Source organism: Microtus oregoni, unplaced genomic scaffold, assembly GCF_018167655.1.
Source record: "Microtus oregoni isolate MIOR12 unplaced genomic scaffold, Mior012 000019F_ref0000042, whole genome shotgun sequence".
NCBI lineage: Eukaryota > Metazoa > Chordata > Mammalia > Rodentia > Cricetidae > Microtus > Microtus oregoni.
Genome location: NW_024543078.1, coordinates 2,787,724 through 2,815,518, shown reverse-complemented (window position 1 = coordinate 2,815,518; position 27,795 = coordinate 2,787,724). Strand labels below are relative to the sequence as shown.

General features: G+C 52.3%; 1 protein-coding gene across 5 annotated transcripts; it reads left to right on the top strand.

Annotated features, from left to right (window-relative positions):
- Positions 1–6,686: 6,686 nt before the first annotated feature.
- Positions 6,687–26,825, top strand: Mier2 (MIER family member 2). Of its 5 annotated transcripts, none has more exons than XM_041669990.1 (14): positions 6,687–6,723; positions 11,187–11,277; positions 11,861–12,003; positions 12,237–12,362; positions 12,761–12,872; positions 13,072–13,157; positions 13,438–13,507; positions 15,186–15,337; positions 15,578–15,659; positions 15,731–15,825; positions 24,391–24,515; positions 24,628–24,716; positions 25,186–25,627; positions 25,879–26,825. In XM_041669990.1, the coding sequence occupies exons 1-14, from the start codon at positions 6,715–6,717 to the stop codon at positions 25,898–25,900; spliced, it is 1,644 nt and encodes a 547-aa protein (XP_041525924.1). In that variant the 5' UTR covers positions 6,687–6,714; the 3' UTR covers positions 25,901–26,825. The 5 variants fall into 5 exon arrangements, with proteins under 5 accessions (XP_041525924.1, XP_041525923.1, XP_041525927.1 ...); XM_041669989.1 differs by having other exon boundaries at positions 6,688–6,723; positions 12,755–12,872; XM_041669993.1 differs by having other exon boundaries at positions 6,705–6,723; positions 11,761–12,003; positions 12,755–12,872.
- Positions 26,826–27,795: the final 970 nt, after the last annotated feature.

Below are 27,795 nucleotides of genomic sequence, written 5' to 3'. Positions count from 1 at the left end.
CCAGGCAAGAGCAGTTTCTTGCCCAAATGGCTAACCAACTCCATATGGAGCCTCTTCAATGCCCATCGTCCTCTTGAAGTTGATTGGTGCTGCCAGGAGCAGATGTGCCTCACTGTCATGAAAAGTCCTAAGTTCTTAAAATGTTTTAAATGCCATATTCTGAAGGTCTCTGAAAGATTTGAAGAATATCTATCTAACTGAAATGTATCTCTATATATCTAAAAAACCTAACTAACTTGACTACAAGCTTGACTATTATAGATGACTATCTACTAATCTGCATTTCTTAATTATATATTACATTTTTAAATGAGCTGCACAAACACAATACCTAAATCAAGAGCAGATACACACACACACACACACACACTTGACCTTAAATCTGTATCAACAAACCAAGATCCATACCTATGCAAATTTCTATAGCATATCCCCCTTTAAATGTAAACAAACCTTTATAAACAATATTTGGGAATATGGGCATAGTTCTCTCCAAACTGCTTCCTGCTTTTTGTTGGGTGAAGTATATTTGGCGGTGTTCATGGCGACCTTTTGGGGGTCTCGCTCCATCAAACCACATTAGTCTGGAATTAATCCACAGGTTCTCATCTTCTGTGGAAACAAAAGCAGAACCTTTTTTTCCAAAGCAACAAATCCTTAGACCCAATTTTTGGAATCAAGATACATTTAAAATATATAGGCTGGTTTAGGTTAACAGCCCATACAATAAAATGTTTCTCTGTACTTAGCTCCTTCACAGTCAAAAAATTCAAAGAAAACACAATAATATACATAATTCAGATTCTCTGTGTATTTCCCATCTTTACGTGGCTTATTATTACTTTTTTACTCCTTTTAATTTATGACTGTCTGTACTTTGTCTCTTTAAAGACTTTGTTTTTAAAAGCCATTTAAACTTCTTTTTAGAACTTCTATACCCCTTTTCTTCTCTCTCCCAAACCTACATACATTTATCCAACACTGTGACCCATTTAGAGGTCTTTTTTTTAAAATCTAAATCTGTCTTTATTGTGTATCTGTATTTTCTGACCAGAAGCATCTTTTTTTTTTCTTTTTCTTTTTGCTAAGCGAGTATGGCTAGGGCCAACAAGCAAGGCCCTGCCTGTTGGCTCTGCCCAGTCTCACATGGAGGAGGCATGTTCACTGCCTCTGAGGCTGCCTGGTGGGAGCCATCCTCACCACCTCAACTCTAGGAAGCACCGTGCAGCATTTAAACCCCTTTTATCTGAGTAAAAGCTAAATCTGCCATGCAGTGCACTGCATGGCCTGGGAATATCTTTGTGTATGGTGGTGGGAACCCGCCATGTTCTCCTGCACATCTAGCAGACCTGATTCTGCCGCCTGCCCAGGTGGGGAGTGCTGAGCCACGGGCATGCTCTCAGTTTCCTACTGACCCTGAGTGAGCACATAGGCATCAGGACCCTAAGTGGTCAGCCACAAACATTTCAGACCACTTGGTGCTCCAATTTGTTGTAGGAGGCCACTTGTACATTCCCTGCCACTTAGACCAGAAATAATCACACAGAAACTGTATTCATTAAATCACTACTTGGCCTATTAGCTTATACATATTTCTAGCTCACTCTTACCCTTTAAATTAACTCATTTCTATTATTTTATATTTTATCATGAGGCTCATGGCCTACTGGCAAGGTTCTGGCTGTTCTGGCTAACAGCTTGCATCTTTCTCCTCTGGCAGCTCCATGACTCTGCCTACTCTCTCTATAGATCTCTTCCAGCCTGGCTATATTCTGTTAAGCCATTGGCCAAGAGCAGATTCTTTATTCATTAACCAATAAAAGCAACACATGTGCCGGGTGGTGGTGGCGCACGCCTTTAATCCCAGCACTAGGGAGGCAGAGGCAGGTGGATCTCTGTGAGTTCGAGGCCAGCCTGGTCTACAAGAGCTAGTGCCAGGACAGGCTCCAAAGCTACAGAGAAACCCTGTCTCAGAAAAACTAAAAAAAAAAAAAAAAGCAACACATGTACAGAATGGGTTCCCACACCATGCCTCTGGCTGCCAAGCAGCAAAGATGCACATCTCCCATCTCCATTGTGGTATTGTTGGAGCAGCACTGACACATCAACATAGTCCTCCAGTCTGTGACTTCAAATCTTTACGAATATGATTCAAGGGACTGGAGAGATGGCTCAGAGGTTAAGAGCACTGACTGCTCTTCTGGAGGTCCTGAGTTCAATTCCCAGCAACCACATGGTGCCTCACAACCATCTGTAATGAACATCTGGTGCCCTCTTCTGGCCTGCAGGCATACATGGAGGCTGAACACTGTACATAATAAATAAATAAATCTTTTAAAAAAGAATATGATTCAAGCCATATTATGACATAATAGACTTAGAGACATTATGGGCAGGAGGACACTAAGATCACCATTGGGGTCAGCCTGGGTGCAGTGGAATACTGGCCTTCTCCTGAGCCTAACAGCCATCATCACTTTCATGAGGGCAGTCATGAAGACTGTAAGACATCCTCAAGGTCGGGCCTGTTGATTCTCCCTCACAGAAAAGTTGAGAACTGTCATTAGCCCTCCTCTGAGATGCCATTCCTTCCTACACCACCCTCCCATCTGAGTGGTCCCAGTCTGTTCACGGCCTCAGGAGCTGATAGAGTTCACAGGGTGCAGGGGGATCGTCTGAAAGGAGAATCCCATTTACACAGCTATGGGGACATTATCATCATTCCTGGGTAAGACTTTTGATTGTTCAGCTGCCTTGGGGTCATGCACAACTCTCTGTGAACCCAATACACTCACTGGCTTGCCAAGTCTGGCTTCAGGGAATAACACACAGTCTGTTGTAGGAGCCCTAACGGTGAACCCCTGCTTGTAGAGAGAAGTTTATGTGATACTGGGCCAGAGGGTGAAGGGGACGGGGCTGTGTGGAGGAACCACGGTGGCAAAGCCTCTGGAGTTACGGATGGTTGGGAGCCGCCATGTGTGTGCTGGGAACCGACCGTGCCCCTGCATCTCTCCATGTGTGTGCTTGGGACTGACCGTGTCCTCTGCATCTCTCCACATGTGTGTGCTTGGGACTGACCGTGTCCCTGCATCTCTCCATGTGTGTGCTTGGGACTGACCGTGTCTCTGCATCTCTCCATGTGTGTACTTGGGACTGACCGTGTCCTCTGCATCTCTCCATGTGTGTGCTGGGGACTAACCGTGTCCTCTGCATCTCTCCATGTGTGTGCTGGGGACTGACCGTGTCCTCTGCATCTCTCCACATGTGTGTGCTTGGGACTGACCGTGTCCCTGCATCTCTCCATGTGTGTACTGGGGACTGACCGTGTCTCTGCATCTCTCCATGTGTGTACTGGGAACTGACCGTGTCTCTGCATCTCTCCATGTGTGTGCTGGGGACTGACCGTGTCCCTGCATCTCTCCATGTGTGTACTGGGGACTGACTGTGTCCTCTGCATCTCTCCATGTGTGTACTGGGAACTGACCATGTCTCTGCATCTCTCCATGTGTGTGCTGGGAACCAATCTTGTGTCCTCTGCATCTCTCCATGTGTGTGCTTGGGACTGACCGTGTCTCTGCATCTCTCCATGTGTGTACTGGGAACTGACTGTGTCTCTGTATCTCTCCATGTGTGTGCTGGGGACTGACCGTGTCTCTGCATCTCTCCATGTGTGTGCTTGGGACTGACCGTGTCCTCTGCATCTCTCCATATGTGTACTGGGAACTGACCATGTCTCTGCATCTCTCCATGTGTGTGCTGGGAACCAATCTTGTGTCCTCTGCATCTCTCCATGTGTGTGCTTGGGACTGACCGTGTCCCTGCATCTCTCCATGTGTGTACTGGGGACTGACTGTGTCTCTGCATCTCTCCATGTGTGTGCTGGGAACCAATCTTGTGTCCTCTGCATCTCTCCAAACTGTTTTTTTTTCCAGATTTTTATTTTCTGTGTATGCATTTGAGTGCATGTAATATGTAACACATTCGTGCAGGTACCCTAGGAAGCCAGGTGACATTGGATTCCCTGGGTCTGGAGTTACAGGTAGTTGTGAGTTGCTATGTAGGTACTAAGGTGTGGAAGCCCATATGTGACTCAGTTTCCATCTGCAGCTCATTCTGACTTTTAAGTCATTTGAATTTAATCTTGCCTACTCTGCTTTTTAAAATAACCTTGAGGGCTATAAGGGACTTCTGATTTAGCCCACGAGAAAAGAGCAGTGCTGGCGGCAAACCTCAGGAACAAGATAGAAAGTAAGGCAGCTTCTGAGCAGCAAGCACGTGTTGGAGGAGGCTGCTCAGTCAAGGACAGGGACGGTCTTGTGGTTGGTAACTGACTGACTGTGCTATGCTTTGTTCTGCTTTTGTATAGAAGCAAGTTCTGAAATAAACTCTGGGCTGTTTGGCTGTTTCGGCATGACCAAACAGATCGCCTGATTCTATCCTGTGTTTTCTGTCTCAGCTTCTTTCATCTGAAATTTCCTCAGCTTTGATGACCCCAATCCAGGAACCCTAGCTGACTTTGTAGGAGTGGGTTCCTACACTAGGGATGGAACTTGGGTGCTCTTTAAGAGTGGCAAGGGGCAACTGAGCTGGTCCCCGGCCCCTTTGGGCAATGTTTCAGCCTATATCCCATGGTGAAGTCACTCTGTCGCCCAGACTGGCCTTGATTTGACAGCAATCCTCCTGCCTCAGCCTTCTCAATGGCGAGATTACAGGTGTGAGTTACCATATCTGGCTTTACTGTGAATTTTCCTTTTTTAAAAAAAGATTTATTTATTTATTATGTATACAACATTCTGCCTCCATGTATGCCTGCACGCCAGATCTCATCACAGATGGTTGTGAGCCACCATGTGGTTGTTGGGAATTGAACTCAAAACCTCTGGAAGAGCAGAGGTGCTCTTAACCACTGAGCCATCTCTCCAGCCCGTGAATTTTCAAACAAGCATATTCTCTTGCAGATCCATAAGACAGTCATCAATTTTGGGAAACTCAACACTGATCCAATCCTTTACATCTAGACTTCAGTTCTATCCATAAAGTCTGAGAGTCCTGTGTGGCATTTCCCTTCTCTCCTGGGTCACTAAATGTCAAGTATTGCATGTTGTTGATGGAACTGGAAGACTTCTACAGCTCCCAGTCTTCCAGCATCGGCTACAGAATGTTCCTTTTCAGGCTTGGTCTGGAGCCCACGCCTCTGTCAAGTTTCGGCAGTCTGGATGAGAGATGCGTCCCAGCACCACCTGGGAGGTGCAGTGGCCACCTGCTTTCAGTAGGGATACTCACGCTTGCCACTTGGACAAAAGGTCACCTCAGTTCTCCATGGCAATCATTGAGTCCATGGGGAACAAAGACCCCATCTTGAAGAGTTTTTCTCTTCATCCACTTGTCCAATTGCTTAACCTCCTGTGATAGATTAATTTGGTTTTTGTTGTTTCTGGTTTGTTTATTTTGATATAGGGTGTCTCTATGCAGCCCTGGCTGGTCTGGAACTCGCTGTGTAGACCAGGTTGGTCTTGAACTCACAGAGATCCACCTGCCTCTGACTCCTGAGTGCTGGGATTAAGGGTGTGCACCACCATACCCAGATTTAGTTTGGTTTCTTGAGGCAGGGTCTCGAGCCATAGCCTGTGCTGGCCTCAAACTGATAATGACGCTCATGTCTCAGTTCGCCAGGCATTGGAGTTACAAGTGTGAGCCACTATGCCTGGCTTTCTCTAGCGATCCTGTCACAGCTCTGTAGGCAGGCTCAGCCTTTCTCCTGAGTTCCCTCTTGTGCTTGTTGAAGTGTCTCAAACACTTCTGGATTCAGAATCCAGGGGGCAGTTGTATAGTACATGCATTTAGTTCATGGAATGAATGAATCCACAAGTTTTTTTTTCTCCCCTTTTCCTGAGGAATCCCAACCACAGGGCCCAGCAGATGTGATGGCTGTGAACAGGGGAGTGGAGGAGGGGGGCGCTGGCGCAGGGGCAGGAAGCAAACCTTCTGTCTTGGGTTGGCAAGTTCTCAGGGCCAGGGCAGAGCCTTTTTCTTCCAGCACCCAGTGGTGCCTTCAGTTCTCAGCTCAGTTGCTCCTGGCCCCAGTGGGAAGGCTCATCGGGTGACCTGTGTAGACCAGAGTACTTTACCTCCGCAAACCCAGGTTTGCCTACCCGAGGGTCTCCATGTATCTCCCGTTCTGTGTGCCTCCTCCTGACAAGGTCTGTGCACCTGTTCCTGAAGCTCCCGTGTGCGCCTGCCCTCTGCACCTCCTGGTACCGTTCCTCACCACAGGACCACCTCCTCATTCCCCGCCCCTGTGAACTGTATCCTTCATCTCCGGACTAGCCCTCTTCCTCATCACCTCTGGACCATCGCTCTGACCTCCAGGCCACCCATTTCACTTCGGGACCAACTCCCGACAGACTGGCCCCTCACCTGTGGGACATCTTCACTTGTAGACTGTTCCTCCTCACCTGTGAGCCACTTCCATTCCCCTACAGTTCTGTCTGCCCCCCTCACCTGTGGCTGGGCATCCACACGAGAATCAGCAGGTAGGCTGATGCCGGAGTGGGGTACACGGGCTGAGCTACAGCCCTTCCCTCCGCCCCAGCACACCTACTACGTGCCTGCTGCGGCCCGCCCCACCCCGCCTCCCAGCGCCTCCGCCAATAAGCGCGCTGCACCGCATCCGGGGACCCGCTTGGCCGCCGCCTCCCGCGCGCACGCTCGGCCATGGCGGAGGTAAGTGCGCGGCTGGGCAGCGGCCCCTCCCACACGCTGCCCTCAGTCGGCTTGGTCTGGCTCGTGCTCTCCCAGCCCGAGCGCCCCGAGCCTCCCTTCCACCCCCGGGCCGGAGCGTGAGCCCCGTGGGCGCCCGCCGCGCCCCAGCTCGGCCACGGCGCGCATGCGCGGGTGGGCGAGGGGGAGGGGCGCGAGGCGCGGGCGACCGGGTGCCGGGCCGAGACCCGGGGCCGCGCGGTGGGAGGGCCCTGCGGACGGGGTGGGTGGACGGCGCTGGCGTCTGGGACGGCGACGCGGGGCCCGCAGCCGAGCGCGCTGGGGTGAGCACGGAGCGGAGTCCGCGGCGCTTTGCGAGTGGAAAGTTTCGCGCGTGGAGTTCGTCTGGCTGTAGGAGGTAGGGCGCGGGCCTCCCCGCGGGCGCGGGGTTGCGGAGCTCTGCCCAGAGCCCACCTGCACCACTGGGTGCGGCCGCTGAACCCCGGAACCGGCCCCCATTGAGGCGCCGCGAACCCGCCACTCCAGGACTGCAACTCAGCACGGTGGGCGAGTGGGGCCGCTTGGGTAGCAACAGGCCCGCGCTCGGGCCACAGGGTCGCGTTCTGGAAGTCCACTTGGACCTCTCTGGCTGGTTGATCCGGAGGGCTGTTAGGGGCGTAGTTCCTTTTTTAGGGGGCTTTTGGGGAAACTGAGGCAGATCATCAACCTTCGGGACATGGTGGCCAAGTGGGTGCTGTTGGGCCCCAGGCTACTCTGCCCTGGGTGACTTGGGTGGTGGAGACTTAGCAGACTGCCTACGTCCTGTTCTGGAGTCTAGGATTTAGAAGGGGTCAGTTTAGAAGGCCTCAGTTTCCCCATCTCAAGTGGGACCGTGTTGGTATCTTCCCATAGCTGAGAGGTCCAGTGGAGTCCTGATGCGTCGTCCTCTCATGTGGTGGCGTCCATATATCTTTAAGTCATAGAAGTGGACACGGTCATCTAGAAGTCCTCTTTGTTAGTGCTTGTTAGTGTGTGGCTCAGTGAAGGGTGGAACCGTCTTCGTCTTCACAGGGAGACGGCCACCAGTCTCAGCTGTGGGGGCCCTGGTGGCTTGTCCTGCTCTTAGTCTAAGCTTTATCTTTTCCCTGTGCCTACCTTTGCTGCCCTCCTGAGACCACCCACCCCATGGAGTCCTCCCTGGTACTCTGAATTCCCATGGAGCTATCCCCCAGTTGTCGCACCTCATCTGGCCCTGGGATGCCTTCTGTGACCCCACTGCCCAGCCTCCACCTTGTTTTCTTCATGCCTATGCCATCGTTTAGCCCCCATGTATTTGTCGTCCTGTGTCCCAGCTCCACGTGGGTGGAGACAGGCTGAACCCGTCTCTGGAGATGTCCTAGGTACCACAGTGGAGGGGTGAGGCTGGGACACCGGGGGTACGGGGGCACTTGCCTGGGTGTGGATGAGTCTTTCTCTGTAACTCCTCGGCATTCATTTAACCTCATAATTCTTGGAGTTTACTTGAGATCTTGTGAGTTGCCATTGTAGGTAACTGGACTTAGAACTAATGCTGAGGCTCCTTCCCCATGGGGCTGTGGGCTTCCACACATGTATGAGGTCTCTGCACGGCTTGGGCTTCCTCACATCATGGCGTCCATACTGTAAAAGATGCTCTTTGGAATGCTGGGGACAGCCTCCGAAGTTAGTACCTCTCCTAACAGTCTCAGTCTGGTGGGTCCTGGGTGGAGACCTGCCTGTGAGGCGCCGCCTGCACTGTGTCTGGGCTTCTGATGGTCAGGGTGATGGTGGTCATGCTAATCCACTTGCATGCTCATCCTCTGTTCTCAGGGACCTGGATGGGGGGCCCTGCTTGCCTCTGGCCTCTTCCTTGGGTTTCAGCCTCTAGTGTGTTTGTCACTGTGTTATCTTAGCTCCGAGGGGCATTGCTGTCCTTTGTCTTTCCTGATGTAGGGAAATAGGGCCTTGGACCACCCTTTAAAGTGATGTACCTGGTTTTCCAGTGATCATGTCTATCTTGGGGATGTTGAACTTGGCCTGGTTGGCAAGTAAGAAACTGTGTGGCTCCCCAGTTGGCTGAGCCTCTCACTGTTCTTAGCTCCTCTCTGCTTGAGACTGTTTAGGTCTGACCCCACTGAGGAGCCCTGACCTCTGACCTGAAACAGGACATTTTTCTCATTTTGTCTAGATAACGAGACTGAGACTGTTGCTAGGCTGCTGTGCAGCTGTGGGGCCCTTCGGGGTCTCCCATCTTAGTTAGGGCTCCTGACTGTAGGGAGAGAGGCCAGTCCTTGGACACTGGGACACCCTCCCCGTGCCTTCACATCTGCCTGTTGATCTGCTTGTAGCCTGTGTTCCTAGAAGGTTAGGACGCCTTGCCTCACCACACCAGGTACAGCCTGCCTGAACGCCTTGTTCTTTCCCTGCCTTCAGCCCCTGCGGCTGTCCTAGGTGGGTCCCTTGCTGAGTGAGCAACTTGACTTCTCTGGGCTGTAGTTTACTTGTTTCTTTTCTGGGAGGGATGAATGCTTCACCTCTGAGGTTCTCTGAGGACCTAGTGCTACAGTGCTCTAAGTTTTAAACTTTCTTTAACATTCTAACCTTTTTTGGGGGGAAAATGTATCTTTATTTCTTGTGTATTAGTGTTTTGCCAGAAGAGGGTGCAAGATCTCCTGGAATTGGAGTTACATGGCTGTGAGCTGCCATGAGTGCTGGGAATTGGACCCCAATGCTTTTAACCACTTAGCCACCTCTTCTGCCCAAATAATAATAATAATAATAGTAATAATATTAATATTATTCTTAGCAGCAGCAGCTTTGCTGCGGTACACCCTGTCTGTCTCCCTTTTAGTGTGTACAGTTTGGTAGCTTCTGGTGTTTTTGAAGTTGGTATAACTGCCAACACAATCAGTTGAGAGTGTTCGGTCACCTCTAAAGGAAACCCTGTCCCCATGAGTAGTCACCCTGGCCCCTTTCCAGCACTCAGCCAGTACAAACCTACTTCCTGTCTCAGGATTCACCCCTAGTGTGCATCATGGTGCCCCCACACTGTGTGACCTTGTCTTTGTAGTGCTCACAAGGTTCCCCTTGGTTCCAGTGGCACGTGTAAGAGAGCCTTGCTTGTTCATGACTGTGTGATACTCTGGAGTTTCGTTCATCTGTTCCTCCCACTTCTGATTGAGGTGAATGACTCTCCTGGAGTAGAGGTGCTGGTCACATGGTGGTGTGACTTTGGGGATACTGCCAAGCCGTTCCTGGTGCTACATTCTTGTCTCCAGGAATGCAGGCTCTGATGCTCCTTCCCTGTTCTGGGCTTACTCTTGGAGTGCGCTCTGTTCTCATAGGAGCAAGATATGTGCTCTGGGTCTGAGACATTGCAGGCAGGACCATTGTCTTTCTCTTCGCTCAGTAAACGGTCTGTACATGCTTGTGCCTCTTTCCAGATATGTCTTTGCCAGTGTTTCCTCCCCATTCTGTGAGTCCTGTCACAAGCATGTTTGTTTGGTTAGGTGTGTTGAACTCGTGTGTCCAGGCCCTTGGGGAGTTTGTCTCAGGTCCCAGTTGTGCCTCTGACCTGAGCCTGTCTGTGGACGCATACCGCCCTGCTGAGATGTCTCTGATAGTCATCTGTGAAATTGGGAGCACCCTGTTGCAGGATGGTTTTAGCTCTTCTGGGTCCCCTTCTGTGTGCTGTTTGGAATTGGCTTGTCGATTTCTACAATTTAGGTGGTGTTGGCTGTCTAGGTCACTTCCGAGGGTCTCCGTCTTCCAGTGTGGGGACCTTGGCCAGGAACATGGTTATCTTTTCTCTCATACCAGTTGTTTCTCTGTCAGCAGAACATGGCTGTGTTCTTAGGGAGCATATGCTGTGTGCACCCCAGCTGTTGTGAGTGGAGTTGTTTACTTAATTTACGGACTCTCCATAGCTGGAGTTTGGGACCAAGATGGCGTTTAGCCCTGCTGAACCATCTCTGTGTCACCACCTGGAAGAGGTGCCTGTCCTCTGTCCCTTCATTTCATTCTCTTGCAGTGACACTGGAGCCTTAGCTGGTGTTGATGGAATGGGGGATGTGTCCAGGCTCAGCCCTGAGGTCGCTTGGTCCTGGTTTCACAGACATGGCCTCAGTTTGCTGCCACTTGTCACCTCCTCTCAGTACAGTGGGACTGGTGTAGCTGCTGCTTTCTTTTCTAGAGCTGCTCTCCCCAGCCAGCAGAACCCTTGAGTCCAGTTCCGCTCTGCTTTGTCAGAAGTGCTACAAGTCTATCCTTCTGTGTCTTTATCTGTCGCCAAGCCCCATGTTTTCAAGGTCCCTCCACACAGGATCTGTGATTGGGCAGTCCCCAGACTGCTTTCCCTGCTGTCCTCAAAGTTACCCAGTGGCTGGGCTCTCACCAGGGCCTCAGTAGCTGCGTGAAGTCTGCTTGTGGGTTCTGGCTCCTGAACCAGCACCACCTTTCTTTCTTTGCAGGCCTCCTCGCTGGAGAGGCAGAGTCCTTGTGTGGCCCCCTGCCTTGCACACAGCCTGTGCCCTTGGGAGTGCAGCTTGCAGGCCACAGCAGGTAACCATCCTCACCCTTGTGCCCTAGACCTCCAGAGACAGAGCCCGTGCTCAGCCTGACTGAGAACACTGGGCAGCTCAGTGTCCCCATCAGGTGGCATCGCGCTCAGGGGTCAGGACGCTCCCTCTCCTTGGAGCCATGGGACGGTGGCTAGCTAACTGAGAATGACAGGGGTGGCTACATGCCTGATGACTCTAAGGTCTCTGGCCGGTCTGCTGGTCGTCTGCTGTGGGCCCTTGTGGGTGAAGTGATGAAGGTTTCTGCCACCATAAATGTCACATGGATGGGCCCTGCAGATAGCAGAGCTTGGTGCAGCTACAGTGACTTGTGTGGTGTTGCCTATGTGGCCCCGCATGTGAATTGGGCACCATGTCCATATTGTCCATAGCCCAGAACCAGGGCTATGGCTGTGGGGCCGGACCTGGGACACCTCCATTGCCTTCCACAGTCACCTGACTGATGCCTCCCCTCTTCTAACCCCAGTGCCCTTCTAGACCCATCTGCTTCTGCCCAGTCTCTGGGCCCTCCAGACCTACCCCTGTTCAGTCCCCACACTCTGCCTACCTGCTGAACTCTCCCACAGTGGTATCCATGGGCTCTGCAGACCACCGGTTTAACCTCGCTGAGCTCTTGTCCCAGAACTACAGCCTCCGAGAGGGCTGTGCTGAGACCCCGCAGTGCCCTGACAAGCCGGAGGACCAGCTGGACAAGGACTTCATCGCACAGGTGTGGTCACTCACCAGTCCGATCCAGTTGCTCCCCTTGTTCTCCATGTGGTTTGCATGGTGCTGTGCTGGCCCCGCCTCAGCCTGCTTATCTCCTCTGTGGTCCTGATGCAGTTGTAGTGCCCCATGGGGACTTACTGAGGGGTGTCAAGGGGTCTCAACTGTGGAGGTCAGCGGGACTCAGGCACAATACTAGGCTTAACGTCCCACATGGGTCCGGTACTCCTTCCCCAGAGCAGTGACATGCCCTTGGATGAGCTGCTTGCACTGTATGGGTACGAGGCGTCAGACCCTATCTCTGAGCAGGAGAGCGAGGGCGGAGACGCAGCCCCAACCCTCCCGGACATGACCTTGGACAAGGTGAGTGGAAGTGCCCCTGAAAGGTCCCCAGGGAGCCACTGGTTGCCCTGAGTTGGAGGTGAAGAGCAGGGATATCAGGCCCAGGATGGGGAGCTACTCAGTCAGCAAGTGCGACAGTTGCCCAGGGTTGCTCTGCTGCTCTTCCTCCCTCTCTGGTACAACCACAGTGACCCTGCCCTGGGGTAGGGCTGACACCCATTCTGGTTCAGGTGATGGATGCCATCCAGGGGAACTGTGGCAGGGAAAAGAGCTGGAGCCCCAGAGGGCATGTGGAGTCTGCATCTTGGGCTAACACAGACAGTGTCTTGAGTCCCCTCCGCCTGGCAGGCTTGGCGTTTTTTGTTGGTGTAGATAAAGTAATTGCCACACTTGATTTGCTGTCCCGTTCAAAGGAGCAGATAGCCAAGGACTTGCTTTCTGGGGAAGAGGGGGAAGAGACACAGTCCTCCGCTGATGACCTCACCCCATCTGTCACCTCCCACGAGGCCTCGGACCTCTTCCGTAACCAGAGTGGGTATAGTGTCACTGTCACTAACATTGCTGCTGTGTGTCACCTAGGCCTGCACGCACAGCCTCGGCTGGGGGCTTTGCCAGGGAGATGCTATGGTGGCCCAGGGTGGGGCTGGGGACCGCTGTGCGGACTGCCATCAAGCCCCTGGAAGGGCCGACCGTACTCTGGTAGGTCCCCTTACTGCCTCTCTCTCTTCAGCTCGGTTCTTGGCTGGTGATGATGGCCCAGGCTCTTCGGTCTCCTCCGACACTGAGGACACGCTTCCTGCCAACAAGTGCAAGAAGGTGTGGAGCTGTGTTGCCACGCGCCTCCAGGGTGGGCGGGGCCACCGTGTGCCTGGACCTCGTTGTGTCTCTGCTGCTCTGGGGATGACTGACCCAGCATCCTTCAGGGCAGGGCAGCAGAGTGTTCTGTCTCACCCACCAGAGTACAGAAGGGGGCATTGTCTGGCAGACCCACAGTTCTGGGTGGCAGCCTCTGCTTGGAGTCCATGGTGCCTGTGGGGTCCTAGCTTCATGTCTGCCATTCACTTCCTGACCCTCTCCCTGGTCCTTGCCTCTGCAGGAGATCATGGTGGGGCCTCAGTTCCAGGCTGACCTCAACATCCTGCACTTGAGCCGACATTGCGACAAGAGTAAGTGGTCCCGGAGGCCTGGGGTTTTGTCCAGGGACTCCGGGATTAGGCAGCACCTCAGCAAGTTTCTGTTTGCTGTCTGCAGGTGGAGTCCACCAGCCTTAGCAGTACCCTAGGGTAATGTCCCTTGCCCAGGCTGTGGGTTCCCACTGCCCGTGTGTACTGGCACTACCAACAGCACCCTTCCCTGGATGGGTCTAGTGTCTCTTCCGGGCCTACCCTGGATACGATATGCTTGCTGCTCCTGTGTCCCCTAATTGTTCCTTGATCTGGGAGGTCACTTCCTGTCTGGACTTCTTGCCTCCTGCCTGCAGGGCACTGCCAATTGAGCATTCTGCTCTGCCTGGCAGCAGGGGTCAGAGACCTTGCAGGGGATGACTGCTGGGTTGTGGACTGTGCAGGGTGTGCCCACTTAGGGTGCGGCACAGAGACACTTAGTCAACAGACACCTACACTTGCCCCGCTGTGTCCTTGAGGACTGGTGTGCACCCAGCTCTCAATGTCATTCAGGCGTCTTCCGTGGCCTCCAGTAGTTGTCCCTCTGTGGACTGTCTGCTGCTGTGCAGTGGGTGTCAGCTATTCCTTAGTCTCACATTCATTCATCTCTTGGCTTGTGTCACATTGTCCCCAGGTGGGTGGAGAGTTCCTGGACTGTGGATCCAATGCTTTATCCAGTGCCCATATGGTTTGCAGGAGTTGTTATTTATTTGCATGTTTGGGACACAACACAGGTTGATTCTGTTCCTGGTAGTTGCCAGCTCGTGGCTTCCCTCCTGCTGTCAGGGTGGTGTCAATCTCCGTCCATTTGTTCAGTAGCTGGCCAACGCTTTGTGGGTCGTCAGTGTGTATATTTTGTGCAATTCACTGGGGACATAGTGGCCTCTTCCTTTGCATCTTTTCACGTTATGCCTACAGTGTGTGTGTACACCAGGTTACACTGCCCTGTGAAAGTGGCAGGAAGACTCTGCTGTCCCAGGAAGTGTGTGTCCTGCTGCGAAGCTGTCTGGGTTGTGCTTCACTTCTGCTTTTACTCATTTCAGTTTTTTAAAACAAAAAGTTTCTCTTTGTAGTCCAGGCTGACCTGGAACTAGTTCTGTAGCCCAGGCTGACCTGGAACTAGTTCTGTAGCCCAGGCTGACCTGGAACTAGTTCTGTAGCCCAGGCTGACCTGGAACTAGTTCTGTAGCCCAGGCTGACCTGGAACTAGTTCTGTAGACTAGGCTGGCCTTGAACTCACAGAGAACTGTGAACTTTTAGCTGAGTTCATAGACTTCAGTGTGTGTGTGTTCTCTTGTTTATTTCCCTTTTTGAGACAGGCTGGCCTAGAATCTTCTGTGTATAGATGGGCTAACACTCTCAAGTGCTGGGCTCCTCGGTGAATGCCACCATTCTGGTCGAGCTCTGCTGCTGTCCCCTTTGTTTCCGCTGTGTTTACTGTGTACCAAAGCTCTGCCTGCAGCTGGGCATACCGAGTGGTGCTGCCTCTGGGGCCCTGTTCACTGACTTCACACCCCGCCTTTTTTGTTCCCTCAGTGCCCATAGCCCCCTTGGGTCCATTTGATGTTGAACTGCAAGTGCCAGGAGTTGGTTTCACCCATTGGGAGGTGCTGAAGCGCCTGCCCTGGCTCCCCTGGTGTGGGTGGCCATTGTCACACCTGACTCCCAGCCTCTTCCACAGTCTATGAGAATGAAGACCAGCTGCTGTGGAGCCCCAGCGTGCTCCCAGAGCAGGAGGTGGAAGAGTTCCTGTACAGGGCAGTGAAGCGGAGGTGGCAGGAGACGGCTGGCCCCCAGATCCCAGAGGGCGAGGTGGTTAAGGACAGTGAACAGGTAGGGGTCACACACTGGGCACATCCCGGGAATGGTCAGGCAGTGTGCTCGTAGGGTGGACTTCACATTGAAACAGCTTGTGGGGGGGCAATGGTGTCAGTCTGATCACACCTGGGGGCCTTGGTGTGGGTGCTGTGGCCATGGCTCTGGGGCTGTGGTGTGGGTGCGGTGCGTGGTGTAGGTACCCTCCATGCTGGCCCTGATAGGCTGGTGGAAAAGCTAAACCACTCTCTGCCCTAGGCGCTGTACGAGCTGGTGAAGTGTAATTTCAACGTGGAGGAGGCCCTGCGCAGACTGAGGTTCAATGTAAAAGTGATCAGAGGTGAGCTGCAGCCCTGGGCTCCCCTTTGTCCCTGCTGCCCCCAGCTGCCTGAGCACCCCCTCTCTTTGCAGACGGGCTCTGTGCCTGGAGTGAGGAAGAGTGCAGGAACTTTGAACATGGCTTCCGTGTTCATGGGAAGAACTTTCACCTGATCCAGGCCAACAAGGTGGGTGAGGTTCACTGTCCTGGCAGACCTGCCCTTCCTGTTGATGGCTCCCCTGGGTCTTGGCCACGCTTACCAGGCCCCTTTCTCACCCCAGAGTTAGAAGCTCCTGTCCCGAGCTGGCTCCTTCTCACCCACACCCTGTCACCTTTTTGTCATCCAGTGCTGCACACTGGAACGGGACGCCTGGGTCTTTCTTCCTTCGCAGACCTGGATCCCCATGGGCACCTGCTCCGCTGCAGTGCCACTGGCCCTGCTCTGGACTGACGTGTGCACAGGCCTCCGCCTGGGTTGTTAGGTTTTGTGGCTGCTGGCAGCCTAGCCCTGCGCTAGCCTGATTGCCTGGAGTCCGGTTCACTTGAGGAGTGTTGTGTTATCTTTAGTGAGTGGTGGTGCAGGGGTGACTGTCACTGTGCTGGGTGCTGGCCAGAGTCAGTGCTCAGTCCTGAACTGTCCCACGAGGAGCGCACTGCAAGGTTGGGTTCCTCAGATGATGACCTGTGCCTGTGGAAACCGGCCCTGCCTACACATGCGCAAGGCCTGCCCTCTGGGCAGGAGGTGTAGATTCGGGGCCTCGGGGGTGGGGCCGTGAGTCAGGGGATATCAGGTGCGACACTACTGGGGACATTGGAGTAGCAGTGCCATAGGTCATAACTTGGCACAGCTCTGGGATTTGGGATGCATGGTGGCCGTTGTATGATCTGCCACCTGTAGTCCAGTGTAGTAAGGGAGCTGCGGGCTGCGTTCCTGCCACCTGGCTCCCGGCTGCCTGGCTAGCTTATGCCCCAAAATAATTACACAGAAACTGTATTCTTTTAAACACTGCTTGGCCTATTAGTTCTAGCCTCCTAATGGCTAACTCTCACATCTTGCCTGACCCATATTTAGTAATCTGTATAGCACCAGTCTTACCAGGAAAGATTCAGCATGTCTGACCTGGCGGCTTGCTTCATCGCGGCTGCCCTGGAGAGGAGAGGCATGGCATCTGCTTAACTTCCTCTTCCTCCCAGCAGTCTGTTCTGTTTACTCTACCCACCTATGTTCTAACCTATCAGGCCAAGCACTTTCTCTATTGTTTAACCAATGAAATCAACAGATTGATATGACACTCCCACATCATTTCCCCTTTTTCGGTTTAAACAAAAAAAAGAGAAGGCTTTAACTTTATCATAGCAAAATTACATATAACAAAACAGTTATCAAGTAAGAATTACAGTTACAATATTTATATCTATTTTATCTTTTACCATAACAAAGGAAAACTATAACTATAACTAACCATTCTTCAACTCCATCAAAGACTCCAGAAGGATATAATACTACCTAAGTAAACAAGAAATAAGCAACTTCCAAACTCTAGAAATGATAGAGACATCTCATTGCCTGTACAGTCACCCAAAGTTTCTCTGTACTGTTGGGGCATCCATCTTTGGCCTACAGGCCCATAGTTTCCAGCAGACATTTTCATGAAACAGGAAATTTCAAAGGCAGTTCAGTCACTATCTACTGTGTCCTGCAGAATGTCTTGCAGTCTCTTTCATGAATCAGGAACCCCGAAAGATCATCTCACCTTAGGCAAGTTCAGCAGTCCTCTCTCTGCGGTTCTCTGTGTCCAGTTTACGCAATAGTCCAGGCAAGAGCAGTTTCTTGCCCAAATGGCTATCAAACTCCATAACGAGCCTCTTCGATGCCCATCTTCCTCTTGAAGTAGATTGGTGCTGCCAGGAGCAGAGTGTCTCATTGTCATGAAAAGTCCTAAGTTATTAAAACATTAAATGTCATATTCTGTAGTCTTTGAAAGATATGAAGAATGACTATCTAAAATATATCTATACACATCTAGAAAATCTAACTAACATGACTACAAACTTGACTATTATAGATTATCTATTAACAACCTATATACATTACATTTTTAAATGAACTACACAATCACAATACCTTAATCAAGATCAGAAATACATATACATATAACAAAATTGACCTTAAACTTGTATCAATAAACCAAGATTCATACCAATGCAAATTATTCATATCTATATCATATCCCCCTTTAAATGTAAAAGAACATTTATAAACAATATTTGGGAACATGGGTGCAGTTTTTTCTCTCCAAACTGCTTCCTGCTGTATGGGGGTGCTGTTAATCAGGTCTTTCATGGTGTAACCTGTGTGTTAGATTCCTCTCAGTTGGCAATTGAGCAAAGTAATTTTTTGAGGGTGTTCACAGCAACCTTTCAGGAGGGTGTGGTCTATCATAGCATATTGGGATAGAAGCAATCCACAGGATCTCATCCTCTATGAAAACAAAAGAAGAATCTCTTTTCCAAAGTATCTTATCCTTAGATCCAGATTCTGAAGTCAAGGTATTTTCAAAATATCTATCTTTTATAAACAAATATCTTTTAGCAGCTGTTGCTCCTTCCTCAGCATTCAAACTACTCAAAGAGAGCATAATAGCATACAGTATCAAAATTCTCTGTGTATTTTCCATCTTTGTGTGGCTTTGTTTTAACCTCTATTTTGTTTATTTTTACTTTTATTTTTTGAGACAGGTTCTCTGTATATCTTTGTCCTAGAATAACTCTGTAGACCAGGCTGTCCTTGCACTCACAGAGATCCTTCTGCCTCTGCCTCCTCAATGCTGGGATTAAAGGTGTATGCTACCACTACACCTTGAACTCACAGAGATCTGTCTGTCTCTGCCTCCCAAGCATTGGGATTAAAGGTGTGTGCTACCACACCTAAAGTCACAGAGGTCAATCTACCTCTGCCCCTTGAAGTCTCAGAGGTCAATTTACCTCTGCCTCCTAAGTGTTGGGATTAAAGGTGTGTACTACCACACACCCAACTACTCTCTCTCTCTCTCTCTTTCTTTTTCTTTCTTTCCTTTAAGAACTTTAACTTTTAGCCTGCATATATTTTTTTTAACACACTAAACCATTTAGACATTTTCTTCAACTTTGAATCTTTCTTTTACTGTATATCTCTCTTTTTTGACCACATGAGTCTTTCATTTACCAAGCAATATTGGTAGGACTAAAGCCATGGCTTTGGTGGCTGGATCCTTAGCTTTACAGCCTCATGGCAGAGGTACCGGCTGTAGCCATGTTTATTGCCACAACTCTATGGTGTTTCAAGGTCCCTGCCAGCAAGCAAGCTGCAGCACTCTGCTCACAGGCCACACTCAATAGGTTTGCCCTGGCAGTATGGACCAGAACACCAGTATTTTAAAACAGCACAACTTTTTTCCTGCTATGGCTGAAAACAAACAAGCATGCAGTCAGCTTTTATCAATACCATTTAAGTGTTTCATGGCAGGACCTCTTAAGAGCTGCAGGGTTTTGCAGCTAAAGCTGAGTCAGGAAGCCTCTCTTAAATGAGAGCACTTGCTTGCCTCTAGCAAGCAGAGCAGACCTGAGAAATTGCCGCTACCAAAAAAAATGCTTTATTCTTTCCCAAGCCTTCTCAAGCTTTCTGCGGATTCAGTCATCCACGTCTGGGCGCCATTCTGTAGATGGAACTGTGGGCTGTGTTCCTGCTGCCCGGCTCCCAGCCACTGGCTAACGTTACCCAAAATAACAACACAAACTGTATTTATATAAACACTGCTTGGCCCATTTCTATTAATTTGTATAGCACCACGAGGTGGTGACTTACCAGGGAGATTCTAGCCTATGTCCATCTTGGGTCGGAGCTTCATGGCGTCTGCCCTGGAGAGGAGAGGCATGGCGTCTGCCTAACTTCCTCTTCCTCCCAGCATTCTGTTCTGTTTACTCCACCCACCTATGTTCTAACCTATCAGGCCAAGCAGTTTCTTTATTGATTAACCAATGAAATCAACAGATTGATACATGGCACTCCCACATCATTCCAGCCTACCTGGTGCACCACAGATGAAGCCTGGCATCTGCACCTGTGTGCTGTCAGTCGCTTCCTGTCACTGCACCTGTGTCCTGTCAGTCACTTCCTGTCACTGCACCTGTGTGCTGTCAGTCACTTCCTGTCACTGCACCTGTGTGCTGTCAGTCACTTCCTGTTACTGCACCAGTGTCTTGCCAGTCACTTCCCTGTCACTGCACCTGTGTCCTGTCAGTCACTTCCTGTCACTGCACCTGTGTCCTGTCAGCCACTTCCTGTCACTGCACCTGTGTCCTGTCAGCCACTTCCTGTCACTGCACCTGTGTCCTGTCAGCCACTTCCTTCACTGCACCTGTGTCCTGTCAGTCACTTCCTGTTACTGTACCTGTGTCCTGTCTGTCACTTCCTGTCACTGCACCTGTGTCCTTTCAGTCACTTCCTGTCACTGCACCTGTGTCCTGTCAGTCACTTCCTGTCACTGCACCAGTGTCCTGCCAGTCACTTCCCTGTCACTGCACCAGTGTCCTGTCACTTCCTGTCACTGCACCTGTGTCCTGTCAGTCACTTCCTGTCACTGCACCTGTGTCCTGTCAGTCACTTCCTGTCACTGCACCTGTGTCCTGTCTGTCACTTCCTGTCACTGCACCTGTGTCCTGTCAGCCACTTCCTGTCACTGCACCTGTGTCCTGTCAGTCACTTCCTGTCAGTGCACCTGTGTCCTGTCTGTCACTTCCTGTCACTGCACCTGTGTCCTGTCAGTCACTTCCTGTCACTGCACCTGTGTCCTGTCAGCTACTTCCTGTCACTGCACCTGTGTCCTGTCTGTCACTTCCTGTCACTGCACCTGTGTCCTGTCAGTCACTTCCTGTCACTGCACCTGTGTCCTGTCAGTCACTTCCTGTCACTGCACCTGTGTCCTGTCAGCCACTTCCTTCACTGCACCTGTGTCCTGTCAGTCACTTCCTGTTACTGTACCTGTGTCCTGTCTGTCACTTCCTGTCACTGCACCTGTGTCCTTTCAGTCACTTCCTGTCACTGCACCTGTGTCCTGTCAGTCACTTCCTGTCACTGCACCAGTGTCCTGCCAGTCACTTCCCTGTCACTGCACCAGTGTCCTGTCACTTCCTGTCACTGCACCTGTGTCCTGTCAGTCACTTCCTGTCACTGCACCTGTGTCCTGTCAGTCACTTCCTGTCACTGCACCTGTGTCCTGTCTGTCACTTCCTGTCACTGCACCTGTGTCCTGTCAGCCACTTCCTGTCACTGCACCTGTGTCCTGTCAGTCACTTCCTGTCAGTGCACCTGTGTCCTGTCTGTCACTTCCTGTCACTGCACCTGTGTCCTGTCAGTCACTTCCTGTCACTGCACCTGTGTCCTGTCAGCTACTTCCTGTCACTGCACCTGTGTCCTGTCTGTCACTTCCTGTCACTGCACCTGTGTCCTGTCAGTCACTTCCTGTCACTGCACCTGTGTCCTGTCAGTCACTTCCTGTCACTGCACCTGTGTCCTGTCAGCCACTTCCTGTCACTGCACCTGTGTCCTGTCAGTCACTTCCTGTCACTGCACCTGTGTCCTGTCAGTCACTTCCTGTCACTGCACCTGTGTCCTGTCTGTCACTTCCTGTCACTGCACCTGTGTCCTGTCAGTCACTTCCTGTCACTGCACCTGTGTCCTGTCTGTCACTTCCTGTCACTGCACCTGTGTCCTGTCAGTCACTTCCTGTCACTGCACCTGTGTCCTGTCAGTCACTTCCTGTCACTGCACCTGTGTCCTGTCAGCCACTTCCTGTCACTGCACCTGTGTCCTGTCAGTCACTTCCTGTCACTGCACCTGTGTCCTGTCAGTCACTTCCTGTCACTGCACCTGTGTCCTGTCAGTCACTTCCTGTCACTGCACCTGTGTCCTGTCTGTCACTTCCTGTCACTGCACCTGTGTCCTGTCAGCCACTTCCTGTCACTGCACCTGTGTGCTGTCAGTCACTTCCTGTCACTGCACCTGTGTCCTGTCAGCCACTTCCTGTCACTGCACCTGTGTGCTGTCAGTCACTTCCTGTCACTGCACCTGTGTCCTGTCTGTCACTTCCTGTCACTGCACCTGTGTCCTGTCAGTCACTTCCTGTCACTGCACCTGTGTCCTGTCAGTCACTTCCTGTCACTGCACCTGTGTCCTGTCTGTCACTGCCCTGGTGCCTTGGTAAGATACTGTGTTACGAGGGGTTCAGGAAGGGCCTGTGTTTGCCTTCCAGAGTGAAAGGCTGTCACTCATGCTCACGTTCCATCCCCTGCTTGTCGTTGCTTCCCCTTTATTCACCCAGAACCACTACTTATTGGATGGTGCCTTCACATTCAGGGTGTGTTCTCCATACCCAGTTACATCTCTCTGGAGACTCTGACACGCCGATTATGTGTGTCACTTAGGTGACTGGACACTGGAGTTCCCTTTCTCCTGGATTCTTCCTGAAGAGAATGCATCCAGTTCCCTGTACCTCTCTCTGCATAGCATTTATAGACTGGGGAGATGGCTCTGCAGTCAAGAGCACCGGCTGCCCTTGCAGGGCAGTGCCTCACAATGCCTGTCACTTCAGTTCTGAGAGATCTGTTCCCTCTCTGATTTCCAGGTACACCACGCATACACATGATGCACATACATACATGCAGATAAATACTCACACATAAATTGCTTGGCATGGTGGCTCATGTCTTTAATTTCAGCACTCAGTGAATCTCTTTTTAAGTTCAAGGCCAGCCTGGTCTACAGAGCGAGTTCCAGGACAGCCAGGGCTCCATAGAGAAACCCTGTCTCAAGCAAGAAAACAGAGAAAAGCAAAACTCTAAGCTCCATACTCTGTCCAGTGGGGCTCAACATGCAGTACTGTTCTTTCTGCATGAGCCAAAAGCACTGTTGAGAGACCCTGCTTGGCTGATCCCACATGCCACAGCTTGTGTCCTGCTCCTGATGACTTCATAGTCCCGCCACTGTAGCTGTGTTGCCACAGCTCCACACTATGCCTGCCGTTTTTCCTGGTTCTGGTACCTCCGGCACCCCGGCATCTCCACTGGACTTGGGCTTTACCTTCGGAGCTTGCAGTGGCTTTCCAGCATGCCGGTGCAGGCCTCCGTGCCTTCTTGCACTTGGCATTTAGCATCTGCAAAGACAGCGCTTGTGCTTGTTGCTGCTGGGTTTTCCTGCCAGCCCAGCTTGTGGTAGCCCTTGGTGCCGGTGCTTTGGTACCTCTGCTCCTTGGCTGCACCTGGGGAGCTAGTTTGCTTGGGCACTTGCTTTGAGGAAGGGGCCCTGTCAGCGACCTCGGTCCGTGCTCCTTTCTCATGGACTTAGGCTTCAGTAGACCTTCTGTGCTGGTTTCTGTGTCTGCTCCACTCTCCCATCGCAGGGCTCAGGGACACGGTGCTCGAAGCTGCACTTGCAGCTGGGGATCTCACTTGAGGTCTGTGTTCCCACTGAACCTCAAGTTCTCTTCTCTCTGTTCTGTCACTGTTGATCTGAGCAGGTGCAGTGCACAACGCATGTGCTGCAGCTGCTGCGGCCGTATCTGGACAGGGTGCAGTTCACAGTGAGCGCACTGGTCTACCTTGAAGTCTCCACGGAGCAGCTGTATCTATATTTTGAGACAGGAACTCTCTACATATACCTGGCTGTCCTGGAACTCACTCTGTAGACTAGGCTGGCCTTGAACCCAGAGATCCGCCTGCCTCTGCTTCCCTACTCCTGGGATGAAAAGTATGTGCCACTGCCCAGCCGTGTCTGTTACTTTTGAGTTCAGCCGCACTCCAGTGTTCAGCAACCAAATAGGAGGAAGCTAGAGGTTTTGCCAAAATGTAGCCAGCCTTGTTCCCTATGGGAACCTCGGCTTCCACTGTGCATGTTTCTCTCCACACTCTGCCCTTCGGGGTTCCTACCAGAGTGGTTACGAAACTCTGCTAGGCACTAGAGCCTAGAGCTTCTAACTCAAGTTTCAAACTTTTTCACTGTCCTCCCAGATACTTGAGGACCACACCGTCAGTCCAGTGACATTTCTCAGCACTGGTTTTCTGTATTAGTCACTTGCTTATTGCTGTGACCAAACCTCTAGCCACAAGCATCTTAAGGACGTCTGTTATTGGTCATGATTTGATGGTGCAGTCTACCACGGTGATGGGAACAAGAGGTGATGGTCATATGAGTTCTCTCCCAGTCGCCAGGTGGATACTGGTGCTCGGCTGATATCTTTTTCCTGATTCATCCTGGACCCCACCCGTATGCAGCTTGTGGTTTCCTCTTGTAAACCCAGAAACACCCTTGTAAATTATGTGTGAGCTGTGTCTCCTGGAGGTTGACTGTGGATGGGCAGCACTGGCCCAGCAGTGCACGACCTCAGCTGTGTGTGTCCTCAGGACGGCTCCAGTCCGTGTTCACACTAGCCGCTGACTCCCGGGGCCAGCACCCTACACTTGCACTGCCCTCTGGCTGGAGGCTCTGTTTGTCTGTGCACCTCATGGGGAGCAGCGCAGATGTCCTGGGCGCATGGAGCCGAGATGCAGGAGGCAGTTGCCCACGGGGTGAGGCCAGTTCTCACGGTGTCAGGAAAAGAAGGCTGGGAGCTAGTTGATGGAACAGGTGGGGTCTCAGAGGTTCCTGTGGGGAGCCTTTCCTGCTGCCCTGTGGCCGCAGCTGTGCGGTAGGCCCAACACATGCTTGTGGTCCATACAGGTGCGCACGCGGTCAGTGGGCGAGTGTGTGGAGTATTACTACCTGTGGAAGAAATCTGAACGTTATGATTACTTTGCCCAGCAGACGCGGCTGGGCCGGAGAAAGTTCGTCTCCTCTGGAATCACGTGCGTGCTCATGCTAGCCATTGGCCAGGGTGGGTGTGTAGGGGGTATGAGGCAGTCCCTCCTGCTGGAGCCCTGCTTCCCTGGCTTCCTTCTCATAGCCCTCTCTCCACAGGGATGCTGAGCAGGACCTGGATGGCCTTGACCCCGATGGCCCTGCCCGGTTGCGCCCTGAGCAGGAGTCTGAGGCAGGGGTGCCCATAGGTGAGTTCTCATGAGGCAGGGCTGTGGGTAAGGACGGGGAACCCAAGCCTTGCAACACTGTCTCTGTAGTGAGCAGTGGGCCTGCGGGGTCTCGCTCCTAGTCCACCCGTGCTGACCCTGACTAGAAGGGAACAGAAGTGTATTCACGCAGAGCACACGATTAAGGACTCTGTTTCTACGTCTGTCTGTTGGCAGAGGCCTCATCTCAGTGCTCTGGCATCGGGTCTTAATGGTTTCCTGTGTCGTACTTGTGGGTTCGCAGGACTGTCCAGTGTTCACACTGCCCAGCAGGGTCCTGTTTCATTTCTGTCCACTGAGCTAGTTTACAAAGCCATAGCTTGTCCGTAGACAAGGCCTGCTCCTGATCTCAGTCTCTGTGGCTGGGCCGGCTAAGGCCCCACATCCGTGAGACCCAAGAGGAGCATGTGGGGCTGTGGGGGCTGATGCCATTCCCCTGTTCTCCCTTCAGAACTACCGAGTGTGGACATTCCAGCTGGTGGTCTCGATCTGCCCGGAGTGGGCTCAGCTGAGCTCCCATCCTCAGAGCCAAAACCATGTTCGTTCCAGCCTCTGGAGAAGCCCCCTGCCGTGGCCTCGCTCCAGCAGCCCAGCAGCCTGGCCACCCCGGCTGAACTCCCACTGGTGGTGGCTGCTGCCGCTGCCGCTGCCGCTCCTGCTCCAGAGCCGGGCACCAGCCCCAGACTGGCTGTGGACCTTGCCCTACCTGAGGAACTGCCGCTTGTGTCCAGCCCTGTGGATCTGAGCGAGGACACTGCAGAGCCCATGGCTCCAGCACAGATGGCCTTGTCAGTCACTGAATTTGGACTCATTGGCATCGGAGATGTGAACCCCTTCCTAACTGGCCACCCCGCGTGCCCAGCCTCCACACTGCGCTCGGAGCCTTTGTCACAGTGAGTGCCGTCCTCAGCACCTTCTGCGGGCTGGCCAGTGGACTGTGGCTGCCCTGTCTGTACCTCTTCTGTGGCTTCCTTAGTGCTTGGCGTGGTGATATGTTCACATTGTTCACAAAGCTCCAAGCGGGCGCAGGCTCCAGGTTCTGTCTAGGCAGAAACCAGAGCCGTGCTCTGGGTGGGAGCAGTGGGTGGGGATGGGCAAGGCCTGGGTCACTCAGCTACTGACCCTTTCTTACGATTTCTCATAGGTGCAATGTGATGACCTGTTGACCCCTGGTCATCTGTGGGCACACGTGCTCAGAATGGACATGGCAGCACTGCCAGGCCTGCCCGTCAGTCTTCCTGACCCCTCCCACGCAGGCCTGCATGGTGCCTCCTTTGCTTCAGAACATGATGGGACTCAGTGAAGTGGCCAGGGCCACACAGACCCCAGACCTCAGCATCCAGTACCGCCACAGCCCCTGGCTGCCACCATGCCATGGAGTCACCCTGGAACTGGTCTCAGAGAGGGCCCATCCCCACGTGGACCCAGCCATTGGCCTCAGCCTGCAGGGGCTGGGCAGGCCGTGCTGCCGGGGCTTTGGGCAGACTCATTATGAACCAGAAGCCTCTGCCCAGGCGCCCTCCACAGGCCAACTCCTTCCCCACCTCAGCGGGGTTGTGGCCGCCAGCCTCTGCTCAGCGTGGGACCCTGGGGCACAGAGCCATATACCTCGCCCTGTGGCCGCCCTTTCTCAGCCCTTTGCCGTCTCCACTTCAGGAAAAGCCGCACTTTATACCCCACTGCCTCCTGCCCGCACCCCTCCCCTGTGCTGAGGTGGGGCCTCAGCAGCCCTGGTGGGTGAGGAGCAGGTGGTCCGTTCCCTTCCTGCCCCTCTCCTTGGGGCACCTTGGGGTACCGCTCTGGAAGCACCACCCTGCCATCCCCCTGTCCTGAGGGTCTCATTTCTTTGGAAGCTCCTAGCAGGGTGGCTGGGTCTGTCCGTCTCGTCCTCAGCCTCCCTCATTTTATTTATGTTGGTGTTTACAATTCGGAGTGGGGTCCCTGGGCAGGCAGCTCCGCCCGGTGTTGGCAGAGCGGTGCTGTTTGAGCCTGTGTGGCTGGACTGGACCGTCCCTCGCCCCACCGAGGACACTGTGATGTGAGACTGCCTTTGCCCAACTCTATTTTATTTATTAAACTTGATTTGAAGCCCGGGGTGTCTATGGTGGCTTGGCAGGAGCTGGGAAACCTACATTGCCCTTGTTAACGCTTAGGGACTCTGGGTAAGAGTCTGGCTGCACAGCAGAGCACATCTGAGAGGTGTGGGGTCAACAGGTCACACAGGACCCCATGGCATAGGCCCAGGCAGCCTGGAGGTTGCCAGTAAAGCTCAAACGTGGATTATCAGTCGACTTTGGGTGGAGCCAATGGCAGAGGAGACACTTGGGGCAGAGCCCTAGGGTGGTGGGCAGAGGTCAGTGTTTGCTGGGACAGTAGGTTGGGAAGGTGTTCTGTGTGGCCACCATTGGAAACTTGTACCTGGCATCACTTCCTTGGGTACTGCAAACAGGCTGGGCAGGGACAGGGCGATTGGACCCAGACATTGGGGCCCAAGGCAGAGAGGAAGGAAGGCAGTCTGGGAGAGAAGAGAGAGCGCGTGGGATCTGAGAGTCCCATGCTGTGGGAGGCTTTTCTTCTGTGTGGACAGTGGGTCTGTTCCCATCCACCCCTCTGTTCATATGGCTCCTATTAACTCCAGGCCCATTCATAGTCTTGAAATCTTTTTTTTAAATATTTATTTATTATGTATACAATATTCTGTCTGTATGCCTGAAGGCCAGAAGAGGGCGCCAGACCTCTTTACAGATGGTTGTGAGCCACCATGTGGTTGCTGGGAATTGAACTCAGGACCTTTGGAAGAGCAGGCAATGCTCTTAACCTCTGAGCCATCTCTCCAGCCCCCTCTTAAAATCTTCTTAAATTTTTCTGCTAAAACACTCCGTGTTGTGTCTGCTGTCTCTTTGTATTCTGTTACTGTTGTATTTTATGTGTTGGTTTTCTGTTTTGTTTACAGGGTCTTGCTGTGTAGTTTAAGATGCCTCAGACTGTAGAACAGTCTGGTCTGAAACCTGCCATTCTGCTTAGGAGGGGGAAAGGAGAGAGGGGAGGGTGTGTGTCTGTC